This window comes from Melanerpes formicivorus, unplaced genomic scaffold (genome assembly GCF_026170545.1).
Source record: "Melanerpes formicivorus ecotype bairdi unplaced genomic scaffold, bMelFor1.0.p_v2 SCAF_2, whole genome shotgun sequence".
NCBI classification, from domain to species: Eukaryota; Metazoa; Chordata; class Aves; order Piciformes; family Picidae; genus Melanerpes; species Melanerpes formicivorus.
This window is the reverse complement of record NW_027142354.1, coordinates 29,886,055-29,902,272: the sequence shown is the minus strand read 5'-3', so window position 1 is coordinate 29,902,272 and position 16,218 is coordinate 29,886,055. Positions and strand designations below refer to the sequence as shown.

The window sequence follows — 16,218 nt, the reverse complement described above, 5'->3', positions numbered from 1 at the left end:
TGGTTGAGTCATCGTCCCTGGAGGCGTTCAAGGGGAGATTGGACGTGGCACTTGGTGCCATGGTCTAGTCATGGGGTCTGTGTTGATAGGTTGGACTCGATGATCCTCGAGGTCCTTTCCAACCTAAGTGATACTGTGATACTGTGATAGTAAGGAAATGATCATGCCTCGGTACTCAGCATTGGTGAGGCCACACCTTGAATATCGAGTTCAGTTTTGGGCCTCATCACTACAAAAAAGATGTTGAGGTGCTGGAGCGTGTCCAGAAGGGCCTTGGGTCTTATGAGAAGTAGATGAGGTTTCTTTAGTGTGGAAAAGAGGAAGCTGAGGGGAAATCTCATTGCTTTCCACAACTACTTGAAAAGAGGCTGTAATGAAGTGGGGGTCGGTCTCTTCTCCGTAGCATCAATTCAAAGAATGAGAAGAAATGACCTCAAATTGTGACAAGGGAGGTTAAGGTTGACTATTCGCAAAAGTTTCTTTACACAAAGGGTGATCAGATATTGGAATAGGCTGCCCAGGAAGGTGGTGGAATCATCGTTTGAGGAGAGGCTGAGGGAGCTGGGAGCTGGGATTGTTTAGCCTGGAGAAGAGAAGGCTCAGGGGAGACCTCATTGCCCTCTACAACTACCTGAAAGGTGGTTGTAGCCAGGAAGGGGTTGGTCTCTTCTCCCAGGCAACCAGCACCAGAACAAGGGGACACAGTCTCAAGCTGTGCCAGGGGAAGTTTAGACTCGAAGTGAGGAGAAAGTTCTTCACCGAGAGAGTCATTTGTCATTGGAATGGGCTGCCCAGAGAGGTGGTGGAGTCACCATCCCTGGAGGTGTTCAAGAGGAGATTGGACATGGCACTTGGAGCCATGGTCTAGTCATGAGGTCTGTGGTGACAGGTTGGACTCGATGATCCTTGAGGTCTCTTCCAACCTTAGTGATACTGTCTCTGGGGGTGTTTAAAACATGTGTAGACATGGCACTTTGGGACATGATTTGTATGATTTAACAGCCATGGTGGTGTCAGTTTGATAGTTGGACTAAATGATCTTAGAGGTCTTTTCCAACCAAAGCAATTCTATGATTTTATGACTATTTGGTTTAGTTCCTTCTGTATATGAAGCCTAGATCAGAAAGCTTAAGTGGGAAAAAACAAATTCCCCCTAAAGTCATATTTTACTGATCATCTGAGAAAGAAAAACCTGAGCACTTCGAGATCTAACATTCATGGTAAGGCTAGGAAAATACCTGCCATCTACCTCCAAAATGGGAAACGCCTGGGATGATAAAAATGTTTGGGTTTTACACCACGCATCCTCATACATCCTCATTCTAAACATGGCATAAACAAAAGAAGAGCTCATGTGCCAGGCTAGAAATATTTGCTTGTCACAATTCTGTGATTTTAAATAGACAATGATGTTATTCCTGTCCTTGCTTCTCCCTGAGTATAGTCAGAATGCAAAAAATACTATGCCTGCATTTCCCGATTCTTTCCCCAGCACTTATATTTGATCAAAGTGCAGTTGATCAAAGTCAAGCCTTATTCTTTCTGTGCCTTACTTGAAATGGCCTGCTAACATTTGCTTCTGATGCTAAAAAAGGTGCACTGATGAGAAAATGACAGTATTTATTTTATATGCAAAAGTTTTTCACTTTATTTTTCCCCTGTTGTATTTCTCATTGTGGTAGTTTTAGGCTGTGTCTAGGAAAATTTTCCACAGATTGAATAGAAAAGTGACAGAATGTAAATAAATTACCATTAAATCAAAAGAGAAAGTAATGATAAGGTCTAAATTATCCCATTAGTCTGAAATTTAACATAAAGTTAGTTGTGCAAACTAACTCTCTTTTCAATTTCTCCCCTCCAGCAGATACTAGCTGGCTTTTACTTAGGTGTTGCTGACCTTGGCTGTGTTCTTTGTTGTGGCTAAGTCCTGTATATAGGGGAGAAAGGGGGCAGAGAAGGAAGCTGTTGATAACCCCCTGGTTTTGTCCAGGGGGGTTCTTGTGTTGTTCATAAACTGAAAATATTGTATATTTTGCATGTATTCATTCCATTTCATATTTTAGATTGTAGTTTTGCTTGTAAATACAGCTTCACTTGCTTCCATCTGAGCTAGTCTGGCAATTTTATGTTGGGGGGTAATTTCAACCTACCACATTCATTCTCCTGTTAGTGCAACATCTCTAAAATAGATAAGAATACTCAGAATTTTAAGTAGAATAAGCCTCTATCTCTTCTTTTCACAAAGCTTTCCACTCCTAGCTGATAAATCCATCTGTGTGATACAAAGGCCCACACATGGCATGAAATGTTTTGAGCTCCACTGTTTTCTATCTCCTTTCTCCCTCTTTCTTTGCACTAAGAAACATTTAGGTCATAAAAATTCAAATTGCAATAAGCAAAAGTTAACATTACTAGATATAACAGCTTTGTTTCTCTTCATGACGCACCACTATCTGATGAAGACTTATCCAAAGACTTTCTGAAGAAAATTACCGCTGCAATATTTTGTTACTTCAGTGAGTTATGCCTGACAGCTGTAGACAACCTTCAAACTAATGAAAACCTTGAAATAAGCTACAGAAATAAGAAGCTAGAGTTTGGACTTTTTGATCAAAAGTTGGATTAAAAAAAATAACTCTTGCCTTACCATATCTATGACTTGTCAAAAGAGAAAACTTTTTGGTCAGTGAGAGGACATTAAGAGAGCTATGGTTCTTTATATTAGGAGATTTAGGGTTCACTTCTGAGTCTTCTTCCATATGGAGGTTCCACTAGCAATACTGAAAACATCTCCATCTCATACTAATAACTGCTCTTAGATAATAATAATAATAAACCAGGTTGGAAGAGACCTTCAACATCATCGCGTCCAACCTATCATCCAACACCACCTAATCAACTAAACCATGGCACCAAGCACCCTATCAAGTCTCCTCCTGAACATCTCCAATGATGGTGACTCCACCACCTCCTCAGGCAGCCCATTCCAATGGGCAATCACTCTTTCTGTATAGAACTTCTTCCTAACATCCAACCTTGGATGTGTTAAATCTCATGCCGTTGGATTCTGCCCATCTATCCAGCCTCTCGAGGTCCCTCTGCAAAGCCTCTCTACCCTCCAGCAGATCAACTCCTGCCCCCAGCTTGGTGTCGTCAGCAAATTTACTGATGATGGACTCAATGCCCTCATCCAGATCATCAATAAAGATGTTAAAGAGGATGGGGCCCAGCACTGATCCTTGGGGCACACCACTACTGACTGGCCGCCAGCTGGATGTGGCACCATTCACCACCACTCTCTGCGCTCAGCCCTCCAGCCAGTTCCTAACCCAATGCAGTGTGCTCACATCCAAGCCATGGGCTGACAGCTTGGCCAGGAGTTTGCTATGGGGGACGGTGTCAAAGGCTGTCAGATACATTATTAGCTAGGCTACTTCAACATATATCAGAGAGCTTAAATTGTCAAGACTGCATTTAACTGCCAGTCTTCATGTTTTTTTAAGGAAGTACCTAGAAAATTTGGGTTATTTGTTAAGATACAGAATATTTATTAAAAGAAATAGGGTGTGCTACCTTTTCCATTTGGATGAAGGTTGAAATAACTTTCCCCCTACTCCCATGCTGAGAAAATAATAAAGCTGCCAGCTCTCTGTGTTATCTTGCTGCTTACTAATACAAAGTAATTAATGAATTCGGAGTTCCACAGTTGGAGACAGATGATTTGAATATTCAAAAACTCAACAGCTACAGTTGTATACCTGTCCCAAAATGCGTTCATCACTTCCTCACAGCATAAAAAGCTTTTTAGCCCTTAAACACAGAAGTAGAATTACATATGCAAGACACTTGCATGTGATGATTCCTTCACATACTGCCCTTTGGATCAGAAGAGAAGGGCTGTATTTTGCTCCCTTCAGCAAATACTAGCCCACACAAAATTAAACAGCAGTTTGCTAGGAAGTGGCATGGAAAACAGATTTTATTAAAACAAGGCACCAGGAGAAGAGATTAATCAGCCATGACTGGATGATTAGATGGGAGTTAATAAGCTCATGATGCAATTTAGCTGGAACTCTGTCTAACGGATGGGTATCTGCAGACAGCATTTTCCTGAAAAATGAAGCTGTCAGATATTGGAGTCAAGGTTGTGAAATTACAATTTTCCATATTACAGAAACAGTTTAACTTAGAATGCTCACAAAATCAAATGCTTTCATTCTTTTAATAAGGGCTGACAAGGATTTATGAGTGCGCAAATCTGAGTAACTCCTAGTCTTAATTACAATGCTTTGCCACAATATAAGTGAGACTTTCATTTAAAAGTTAATGGAGAAATTTTCTTCTTTATCCAAAGACAGTAGGCAACTCAGTTTATTTATTTAAGGTTTGGGGCATTACCAATAATTCAGATTACAGCTGTGTGCACTGAAAAAAAAGAGGAAAATACAATGATTGAGTATCATACTACCCAGACCTTGTCTCAGCTGTGACATTAATGTAAAGTTGCTTTTTTGTATGGTCAGAAATAAGAGAACTGTAAAAGACAAGAATTATAAATAGTCACCAAAAAATCTATTTCAAAAGACTTCTCACTGAGCTAAAGTACCAAGCTTTGAGATTTTCAAAGGAAATATGCTAATTTTTACCCCCCCCAAAAAAAGTTAACTAAGGCAAACAGTAAAAAGACAGCAAGTGACAAAAACAACCCATGCAACCTCAATTTCAGTCCATTCCTACCATTGTCTTATGACACAATTTTCCACATGCCCATTACCTTTTCAACATCAACTTTACATGTGGCTCAACATGTAAAAGAGAGCTTACTACTTTATTTCTCTCCAGCTCAGTGTACAACCACTTTACAGAACACTGATTTAAAAGCCCTTCTATATACATAATTAGATGCTATAAATGTTATGATGATGATGATTCACTACTGTAATCCTAATCTCAATAGCATTACTCCAATTTTCACAATACCTGAGATAACATATCATTTAAAGAATCTAAAACATGGAGCCATTAAAATCAACATAGATACAAACCAGGGAGTTCAGTCCATGATGCCTAGGACCTGACTTATAATATTAGACTAGTAGCTAGACTGACTTGGCTTAAAAACTCAGTGAGTTTGGAGAAGCATCTAGTGGGTAAATGAGTGGTTTAAGTATTTTGGCTTTATATAGAAGTGTGTAGGAAAATGGACTCTTCAGCATTCTGGAACATCATCTAAATGTGCAAATTTGGAGAGGGTTATCAATTTACCTTATATTTTGCCTAAATACCATTTGCTGTATCATTTCCAACCACTGCAACAAACAAGTTTTATGGTTGTAAATTTAAATGTATAATTTTCAAATTTTCTGTACTAAATTTAATTTAAAAACAAAGCCAGCAATCAAAATAAAATCCTAAAAACTAAAACAAACAAACACACACAACTCCTCCAAGATTTAACAGGGAATCTTCACCAAATGGCATTAGTATGTTGTCATCTTTTATGCTATCTTGCTATAGGTTAGAGATGGCAAAGGGATAGTATCTATGGAATTAACTGGTAAAAGACAGAGAAACAGACAAACCCCTTGTTTTCTCATCCAAGCTAAAAGCCCCAGAGCATATCTTTATTTCCCCATTCTAATCTCTCTGCCCATATTTCTCAGTTGTCTTCATGGTAACTCATTACATCAGAGTGCCAATTTCAGTAACTTCAACACTAATCCTTTTCAGTCAAGCTATTGTTTCTTTCACAGGACCACACAAAATCAGAACTAATTCTTGTTTTAGTCCTTGCATCTAGCCCACTTTGGAGAATAAATACTAGAGAGCCCTACACTATTCTGACATATTCTAGTAAAGGGTATATGGTGTAATTTTAAATGCAAAAACTGTAACTACAGGTACATTCACTTTCTCACTACAAATGACATGCAAAGAAATCCTTATGTATTTCAGTAGTACATTTTTTCTTGTAAACAATCAAAAAGCTGACACTTGATGTGAAAGGAGTAACTGAGAGAAATCCATCTGTTTCCATACAGGATAACTGAATTTGGTGCATCTGCCCTGCAAGAGTCATTAAAACACAATTCCTATAGACGTACATTACAGTCCAAGTACAGGTGGATTTTCTAGCTAGGAGTTCATATAGCACGAAGCCTAGCCACAAGCAGAGAAACTGAGCTTTCCATGCACTTTGCTGAACAAACAGCAAAAAAATCCAGTCTCAGTCTCACATATTTCTGTATACAGCTGATGAAAAAGAACCCCATGCACACACCTCATTGGCAGAAAAAAAAGCACAGCTCAGCACTCAGGAGCTCTAAATGCTCTCACCAGAACAAGTACCTCTTACTCTACATCCTAATGATGAAATGATACTCAGCCATTGATGGATGGCACAAGAATAAAATTGGCATGGCTTGGCACTCACTGATCTTTTAGTAGATTGGAGTGAAAAGAATGCTTTAACATTGATAACAAAAATAATTAAAGTTGCTGTGAAAGACAGTTTACCAAAAGCTCTGACACACAAAGACACACAAGATACTGGCAGAAAGAGAGAGAGTAACTCACATATCTCATGTATTTGTATACATCAGTATTTGTATGCGTCATGTATAAACATAGTCTATTCACCATAATATGGCACATAACATACAATCCAGAGTCATCCAATTTCAAAGGCCTTCTTTATGGTAATTATCATAGAGGAATATAAAAGACATAACAAGGCAAAAAAGTAGTGTGTTATTTATATAATGAGACTGCTGGATAGATTTCAGAAAATCCAAGCAAAGGAAGCATAACTCAAGGAATCACAAGCTCTTACTGGTTTCAAAAGAAAATCAGGCTTTTGTTCTAGCCAATATAAAAGATATATGACTTCGTGCTTGTTCACTTACAGTAAAATGTCCTTTAAATGGCAAGCTAATTCAATTTTCTGTACCTAGTCACTGTGGCCAGAACTGTTTTTGATCTCTGTAAAGCAATAAATGCACTAACATAGAATGAAAGTTCAAACTAGACACTTGTTATAAATACAGATAGTACCTTACAATTCTTCTTTTAGAAAAACAAAATTATATTGAAGCGTATTAAAAAAATACCTTTGAAATATATTTCAAATAACAGTTAGTAGCAATAGTCTTTATGAAGGTTACCTCACGCTTCATTTTAATTTGCATATCCTCTTGGCAAATTTTTATCTTAATAGCTGGGTTTTATGCATCATGTTGTTTGAGGATGATTTCAAAAAACTTTTAGGTAAAAAAGTCTAAATCATTTGCTGAGGCAACGGATGCTAAGACTGTATCTGAAGTTTTTACATGCCAAACAGGGCTGGATACTTCTAGAACTCTCACAATAGAAAGGTGACTTGGTGGAGAATTTAATACACTCTGTAAAATTCAAAGTGCATCAACAATAGAGACTTAAAGTAGTATGCTGGCCATGACTTCTGCCAAGATATTAGGAATGAACAGCGTGATGACCTACTTTGCCTGCTATATATCATGGTTGAAATCTGCTTATATTGTCCAGAAATCTCCAAAGTTACTGAATACAAGATATGGATAGATGGCCATGCATTATTTCTCAAACAAATTAGGAAAATTTTCCAGGAGCTGGTATGATTATTGCATTTCAGCACTTTCACAGAGAGAAGTGCTAAAGCTCTTGAATCTGGTCAAGGAAGATTTGTTTTTAAAAAACAAAACAAACAAACAAACAAAACAACTAGTGAATAACTATAATAAAAAGATGCTGAAGCAAAACATCATTACAACACCTTGTTGTGCCCATTCCTACATTATTCCAGAAAGCTGTGAATTATATTTTCACTGGAAAAACAAGGCGCTGAGCTCCAAAGAAGGATCACTGGAAAAATTTAACAGCCAAGATAAGAATAGAAGACAAAAAGACTTTTCCTGGTCTTAAATGCTTTGTAAAAACCTAAATATTTCCATTTTCTTCTTTATTCTGCTTTTCTATTACACTTATAACCCAAGTCAAAATAATGACAAAATAATACATAAGCTGTAGATCCATCTAGGGCAGAGCAGCTATAATTCTGCTTGCCTAAGAGACCAGAGTCCATACACTCAGCACATATGTAACCACAGTATTTATTTACAGGATTATTTACTACTTTCTTTGCACAAGATTCCTCCCCTTTTCCTACCCTTTTTTTTGGTTCTTTCCTGTGGATGAATGTGGTAGTTTTAGACTATACCTTTAAATTTTTTCACAGATCTTGAACAGAAAGTGGTAAAATGTAAATAAATCGCTATTGGGTGTAAAAAGGAAAATAATGATAGTTCTAAACAATCCCATTCAGAGTTATCTACTATAAGAATTAGTTTGCAAAACGATCTCTCTCTCTTGTCACTGCCTCCAGCTGGGAGATACTAACTTGGTGCTTCTGCTGGCTTCTGCTTGACCTTGGCTGCATTGTTTTGCCTAAGTTCTAATGTCTGTTTGCTCTTTTATTTGTTCCTTTGTGTACGCGGGGGTAAGGAGGGGGTCAGAGAGGGAGAAGCTATTAGCAGCAACCCTGGTCTTTGACCACGGGGGTCCTTGTGCTGCTCATTAATTGTAAATACCTGTAAATATTGTAAATACTGTATATTTTGTACATATTCATTGCATTTCATTGCAGATTGTAGTTTTCCTTGTAAACACAGCTTTCATTTGCTTCCAGCTGAGCTGGTCTGGCAAATTTAATGTTGGAGGGGAATTTTCAACCCACTACAATAAACTAACAATAAAAGTAGGACATGGACATAGCACTCAGGTCCCCAGAAAAATGAGAAATTTACCTATTTTAAATGAAAAGTGTAAATAATGCTGCCTCAGCAAACAAAATTGATTGTGGCGTGGGTTTTTTTTTAAACAAAAAGCTATCAATCAAGCTATCAATTTCAATGACTTAAGAAACTGCCAGGGCTCAGCATAGCATTCTAAAAGGAAATCACAAAACCTTGAGGCACAAAGTAACTACTCAGTGCCTAGGGTTAAAGAAACTGAGCACTATACATGTTCTTTCCTATGAAATGTCACTCATTTCCCACTGTTGCCTTTACTACTAGCATTTAGCTGACTCAGAAGACAGCACTTAGATAAATGGATCACTAATCTCACAGTATGGAAATTTTCAATTTTTGATTCTTGCACTAAAAAGGTAGGTATTTATTGCAGAGGTACTCCTGTACACTTAATACATACTAATTGAAAACTACAATTAAACTCAGTTAATGCACAGTTACTCTTTCTCCAGCATGAGGAAAGCTGTTCATTGCTCTACCTCAAGTCAGCATGAAATTTTGTGCATATTACTCAAGCAATTCACTACTGCTGACTTACCTGTTATATAATAAGAATACCTATTCTATAAACAGCATTCAAGAGATTACACGCCACAAAAAAGCAAAGCCCAAGAACACCACTTTTTAACACAGCAGCCTTAATGATTTCTAATGTAATGAAAAGCAACTGAGGACTGAAAAGACTTCCTTTGCAGGTTTCTTTCCATTAGGAAATTGAGGTTACACTGAATCCAGTTTATAGTAACAACCTCTCAAGAAATTCTTGTTCCTTCTCCTAAATGAATGAAAACAGAGTTATTCCAAATTAAAAAAGAAAAACAGACAGAAACGAAAATACGCCACTCCAAGAATATAACAGTGCTTCAGATGTCTGCACAAAATTGTGCCTTATCCTAAAACTTAAACTATCCACACCAGTCATTAAATGCAAAACACATGTTCTAACAGTTACTTAAGACAAATACAAAGCTGTCTAGAAAAGTACCAACTATAAAATAAGGGAAATCTTCATGCATTTTTTGTAGAAACTACATCCAGACACCAAATGCCAGTTCTGTTAATTTATCACCATATGCATATTCATTTATTGGCTTTCAAAAACATATTAACAAGAAAAATAATGACACTGGCAATAATATGATCTTGTTTGTTTACAAGCTACTATCTTCAAGACTATCATCTTCTAATATCAATGCAGCAGTATGCAAGAAAGATATAGGTAGATTCCTAATGTATTTGCACTGACACCATGCAAAATTTGTCATAGAATTATATTCATTATTCAATGAACATCAGCTATTTGGCTTGGTACAGCTGTAGCTCTGCATCTTTTGCTAACATTGGGATTGAATAGGTGTTGAGATCATAGTAAACTACTCTGTAAATAGGTAACAATAACATAATGACCACACTTGGAGACTTTGCTTTACCTTTCTTCAGCAAATCTCAAAAGACCTGCGAGTACACAGCACTGTACATCAGTACAACTGCCATCACTCTACTTTCAGGCATGGATATGAACGCCCAGAATTCTGACATTCATCATTATTCACAGAAAACAATAACTGTTTCCAGGAAATAACAGATAACCATTAAGCACCATTCTTCCAGCTTGGAGTATATAAGTCCAAACAGTCATTGTGCCTTATAAAAGCCTCTTTCTGCTGACATCTAGCACAGGAAATAGCCCAGAATTACTTCAAATATTCTGCTTAAGACATCTACAAAGCCCTTTTTAGCTTGTTTTCTCCCCAGCAGAATACCCAACCTCACATTTTCTAACCATTCTGCAGATAGTTTCATTCTCTTCCCATCTTCTCTGGATGTCATCTCTATATTAAGAGTATTAGGATTTGGCCCTAAGACTCTGCTAAAGATAGCCCAACAAAAAATCTGTCAATTACTGTTACAATTAAAAAGTTTCAATACTTCATATTCAAAAGCTGATTTCTTTTTTCTTTCACTCCGATCTGCCCTATAGCACCACTTTAACGTTGCACTTCCCTACACTTTCTATAGTTTCTGCTCCTGCCCACACATGGTGGGAATAAACAGCAAGAAAACTGGCGCTCTAATTCATATATATGGCCTCACACACATCCTTGAGTATGGACTGTGATTTTTGACATTTACCTGTACATCCATGCTCTTTTGAATTTTTTTCCTGTAGATTTGCAAGCTCTTGGTTTCAGTATTTACAAAGTGAGGGAAGAGAGGCCCTCATTCAGAAGTACAGATCTCCTTACTCTGGCACCACTTCTTCTCTCAGATGTAATTAACATTCTCTGGCTGTTGCAGCTAATCCTTGGAACAAATTCTCACTGACAGCAAACACTTTGGATCATCCATGGGAATGCTCCTGGACTTAATTTCCCAAATAGCATTTTCAGTCTCAGTACCCGGTATTTTATGGGATTGACTACACTATGATAAAATTTGCTTCCTTGTGGAGTTTCCAGAAATATCAGAGGCATATTTCTTTCTCTCCTTCCAGCTTCCTTGAGTGACAGATTTATAGTTAACCTCTACTTCTCTTTCACCCATACAACTGCTGAGCCTACAATCACTCCTCCTCACCTGAAGTTTATAGCACTTGAACCAGAGCATGGAATTGAAATAAACCCCACAGAGCATATATGGAACACTCAACTACATCATAACAACGCAAATTAACTACACAACAGAGAATATTAATTACACCATTATGATTTATTTGCTAGTTAAGCAATTAACATTATTCCTATATACTTAATGCTCCAAAGTGAAAAAGATTAAAAAGAAAAAAAAGTGTTGGTTTCCATAATTCTTATCCACCATGAGACATTTCAGCTCAGGCCACACAGAACAATGTCATTATTTTCAGAGAAAAATAGCACACATTCAAGCCATTTTAAGACTAATTGACAATCTCATTTGATTCAGTCACAAATCCTTAAAAGCTTAGCTGTTCTGAAGGAGTGATCAAGCTTTATATTTGACATTATGATATCTCAAATTAAAACATTCCTGTAACTCTATGCCGACTTGCAGCACATTTAAATTGTTGGAAATTTACAATTCTTAAGCCTCAGTGAAAGCTGCAAGTGTTCAGAATTTCTCAAAAATCAGACAATTCCTGTAGAAGAGAAGGAAAATGAAACATAAAGAATTCATAAAGCTGTAAGCTTGTACAAGTCATGAGATCTGTGACACGGGCGGGAAAAAAGGTAATTTGCAATATGAAAAAAAGTGACTATTTAATAACTTACCCCTTCTGCCTTTTCTTCTGTGTTGGCCAACATTTCCTGGAGGGCTCGTACCGAGAGAGACTGCTCCAATACAAAGGTGCAGATGGATAAATCAGGTGGAACATTCTAGGTTAAATTAAAAAATGAGATCACATTAGTGACAAATACACACTTTCCAATACAGAATACAGAATTAACCAGCTTGGAAAAGACCTTTAAGATCACCAAGTCCAACCTACCAACCAACACCATCTAATCAACTAGACCATGGCAACATGGAGCCCCATCCAGCCTCTTCTTAAACACCACCAGTGATGGTGACTAACATCCAGCCTAAACCTCCCCTGGTGCAGATTGTAACAACAAATTACAAACTTGCAAAGTAAAATTAGATTTTATGTGGGGATCTTTCCTTTCAGTAGAATAATATGCAGCTTCCTCACACTTTTTCTTCCCCCCAGAACTTTTTTCATGTTTCTTCTCTTTTTCTTTTCATGCATATTTTACTTTAGCAATATTTTTACTGACTGATAGAAATTGGATTCTTTATGCCAGGAATGCTGTAAAAGCATTCCAGCTGTAAAACTGCACATTTATGCAAACTGTGTAAAGTTTGAAGGGTGTTCTTCCAAGGCCTTGAACATAAAAATTGTAAAAGATAGCTGCAAAACCATTTCATTCCCTTTATTCCAAAAGACAGTTTACTCAGAATGCTTCATATTCTCCATAGCTTATTAAATTGCTGTTCATCACTCCTAACTACAGCAACTCAAGTCCGTTTATTAACTAATAATCTCTGATTATTCTCCCCTACTTATTTTTCAATAAAATTACTCTGAAATAGTATTTTAAATTAAAGTTTTAGCCAGATCAAAAAGCAACAAATGGCATCCTCTTTTGCATGGGATTATGACTGACATGCAATGATAGACATTTTAGACATTTAGACTCGGGCCTCTACTTAGTTGTCAGTGTTCTCACTGCCATTTTTCTTTTGTAGTTAATTACAACAATCCTTTTCACGCTAGTATTTGGTCAATAGACAACTAATTAGATTTTCTTCAGTATATTTGTGTAATTTAAGCACTATCGTAAACCCATATTTTACAAAGCAGGGAAGAGTACTTGAAGATTGTAGATTGCAAGGTGGTGTTTCTGCTAGGTAAACACAAGTACAATTTTCCATTCTAGAAAGCCTGACAGAAATTAATTGCCTCAATTCTCCCCAGTGAAGATTGACTGCTAAGCAAGAGTCTGAACTCTTAGGAAGAAGTTCTTAACCATGAGGATGATGAGATAATGGAAGAGGTTGGTAGAAGAACTGTCCCTGGAGTTTTTTAAGGTTAGGCTGAACGTGGCTCTGAGCAACCTTATCTAGTGTGAGGTGTCCCTGCGCATGCCAGGGGGGTTGGAACTAGATGAAACTTGACGTCCCATCCAACCCTGCGAATTCTATGATTCTATGAACAAAACAAAAAAGATGATGTTTACACTGTGCTCTGAACTGAGCCATGGCTACATTTTCTATATGCTTGGTTATAAAGCAAACATGTATAAGCAAAGTCTCCATAACAATTTTCCTGCTGTTATTAATGCTACTTAAAGTAGACTTTCACAGGTCATGATTTTGTGACATAGCAAAATTTTTTACAGAAATACTGAAAATCCTACATCATTTCACTCAGTGATGAAACAAACATAAGTAAGACACTTCTTCCTCAATACCATTCTCCTTTATAATCATGACAGGCATGAGCGCTTTCTTCCCTCCACATTAAAGATGAAAATGAAGTCCCAATGAACATTTTTTAGCTATTCTCATAATAGGTGAGTAAGGCTCACTTTGAGCAACCATATGAGATCATCTTGCTTTAATTAAGTGCAAGAGGCACTTCCTTCTTACAGTCTAGCAAAATGTTAGAAACAAATTTCTTTTTCTCTGAACAAAAGGGGCAGCACACTGTCATGTCCCATCTGTGTTGCATGAATACCTAGACACTCAGCAGCTGTCAAAGAGCAATGTGCTTCCCCAAAGAGATGAAGAAAGATGGATGTATGGATGCCTGGGGAGACCATGTGTATCAGACTGCTTCTCACAGTTTCTCACCCAAATTTGCTCTGCTGAAGATCCACCAGACAAATCCGCATACAGTGGACAACAACCATAATATGGACAAACGTAATACAGATGCAGAACTGCCAAGATATTTAGCTCAGACAGTTACAACTCTGCTCACCCCTACACAGTCCATTTTAATGATGATACTTTTAAAGCTCTGGATTTAGATGATCCTTCTGACTGTCATATAAAGACAGATTGAAGGTTCCTGTTATGAATAGCCTCCTCCTAAAAACAAGTAATTCGAGGTAATTTTAAAAACCTCATTTAAATAAACTAAAAATTGTGCATTTTCTGTCTCTTCAAAGCATAAAATAAAAATGAGGAAGGAAAAAACATAGTCTTTGCCAGTTCTCTTGTTATCTATCTTATCTCTCATATTACCTCACAGACAGAGGAAGGAATATAAAAAATAATGCCATCCTGTGCTATATGGCAGCTTAACATTCCTTATCAAAAGGTATCTTCCTAAAAATTATATGGTACTTTTCAGTTCCCAGTGTGGAACTAGGGGCTGAAAAGGAAAATCTGTAGCATTCAGTTTGCAATATCAGGGTTTTATAAAGACAGATCAAATGTGTAGGCAGGTATTTTACCATTTGGTTTGCTGGATTATCAATAGACTATTAAATCATAGATTGTTAAATAATAATGAATGTTAAGGAAAATATTTTGTTTTATATAGGTATATATGCATACATACATATATATGTATATATTATGATCTATATATGTCCATTAATCTTTGCTGCAGTAACTTTCTAAGTGAAGGCATAGAAAAATATTTGATGAAACAGGGTCTCTGGACAGTCCACAGAATCTGTATCACTTACCTCCAAGCCAAAAGATCAGTGAAAAATTCTGATAACCCATGGCAGTATTCAAATAAATTTATTTTGATAGATTTGCAAAATCAGTTATATTTTCCTGGTTTGATCAGTTATGTTGTAATAGATTTTAACATAAAATCTACCAAATTAATATAGAAGTGAAAAGTAGCAACTCAGTATTTCTCAGAGATGAAATGCTACAGATTTTCTCTGCTAGTTCTTGTTCATCAGATTTGTCTTCTTTTCAATTATTTGTCTAGACAATCTCATCTATTATCATTACAACCTAAAATGATTAAATAACAATTTTAACAGTTTATCACACAAATCAACTGGAAATTTATATTAAATTTCAAAAGGTATTTTAGTGCTTCTAGAAGAAAAATAATAAATTACTACTACATTTTTCTATTAATCTTTTGTCATTTTAACAGCACATTCAGCAAAATCAGATAAAATACAATAATGTCATTCCCATCTGCAATTTTAAAATCATACATACAATTGGCTTATTTAGAAAATGAGCAAATATTTTGTTCTTCTTATGATTTAAACCATATACATTGTGCATACTAATTCTGTGAAGTAATATTTGTATGGTAAATTACGCTTTACTCTGTGCAGATTTGCAAATTAGATAACCATACCATTTATTAAAAAGGTGTTTTGAGTAAAGCTTTTGAAATGCTATTTAAAAATAATTCTAATCCAACCCACAACTGACTCATGGATACTGGATGTATTAATTGCACACTATTTCAGTTTTAAGTGAATTATTTGCAAGTATACATACTCCAGTGCGATGACAATGAAAGGAAGAGGCTGTGATGCAAAACACAGTTCTGGTGTCATTACTCTTATGATCACACAACACTAACAAGCTACAAGAGCGTATGCCCTGTTCATATGACATGATGCATATAATCTTGTAAATGTAAACTGAACTTCTGCTTCACATAAATATTAGTACAAGACTGAAAAATAGTGTAGTGCATCAGCCAATACAGCTCTGTCTCTAAGAATAAGCAAATTTACCTCAGCTCTGTTTCCCCCCTCTTAGTTATTTGCAAGCTTCCCAGCTCTTTTCCTACTGTCATGGTTATTTTTATTTCTCTTCTAACTAAATTCCAAATGAAATGGACTTGCAGGTATTTCATCTCTAATTATATACCAAATAAATCAGGCATCAGTGCCTAAAAACCCCCCTAACTAAATAG

General features: G+C 36.6%; 1 protein-coding gene across 6 annotated transcripts in view; it reads right to left on the bottom strand.

Moving 5' to 3' along the window:
* The window catches only part of RYR2 (ryanodine receptor 2), a 405,629-nt gene that overhangs the window by 277,896 nt on the left and 111,515 nt on the right, over window positions 1–16,218 (bottom strand). For all 6 annotated transcript variants that reach the window (XM_068155143.1, XM_068155152.1, XM_068155161.1 and 3 more), the window contains exon 3: window positions 12,074–12,178. In XM_068155143.1, the coding sequence (XP_068011244.1) occupies window positions 12,074–12,178 (105 nt within the window). The remainder of the gene's footprint in view (window positions 1–12,073; window positions 12,179–16,218) is intronic.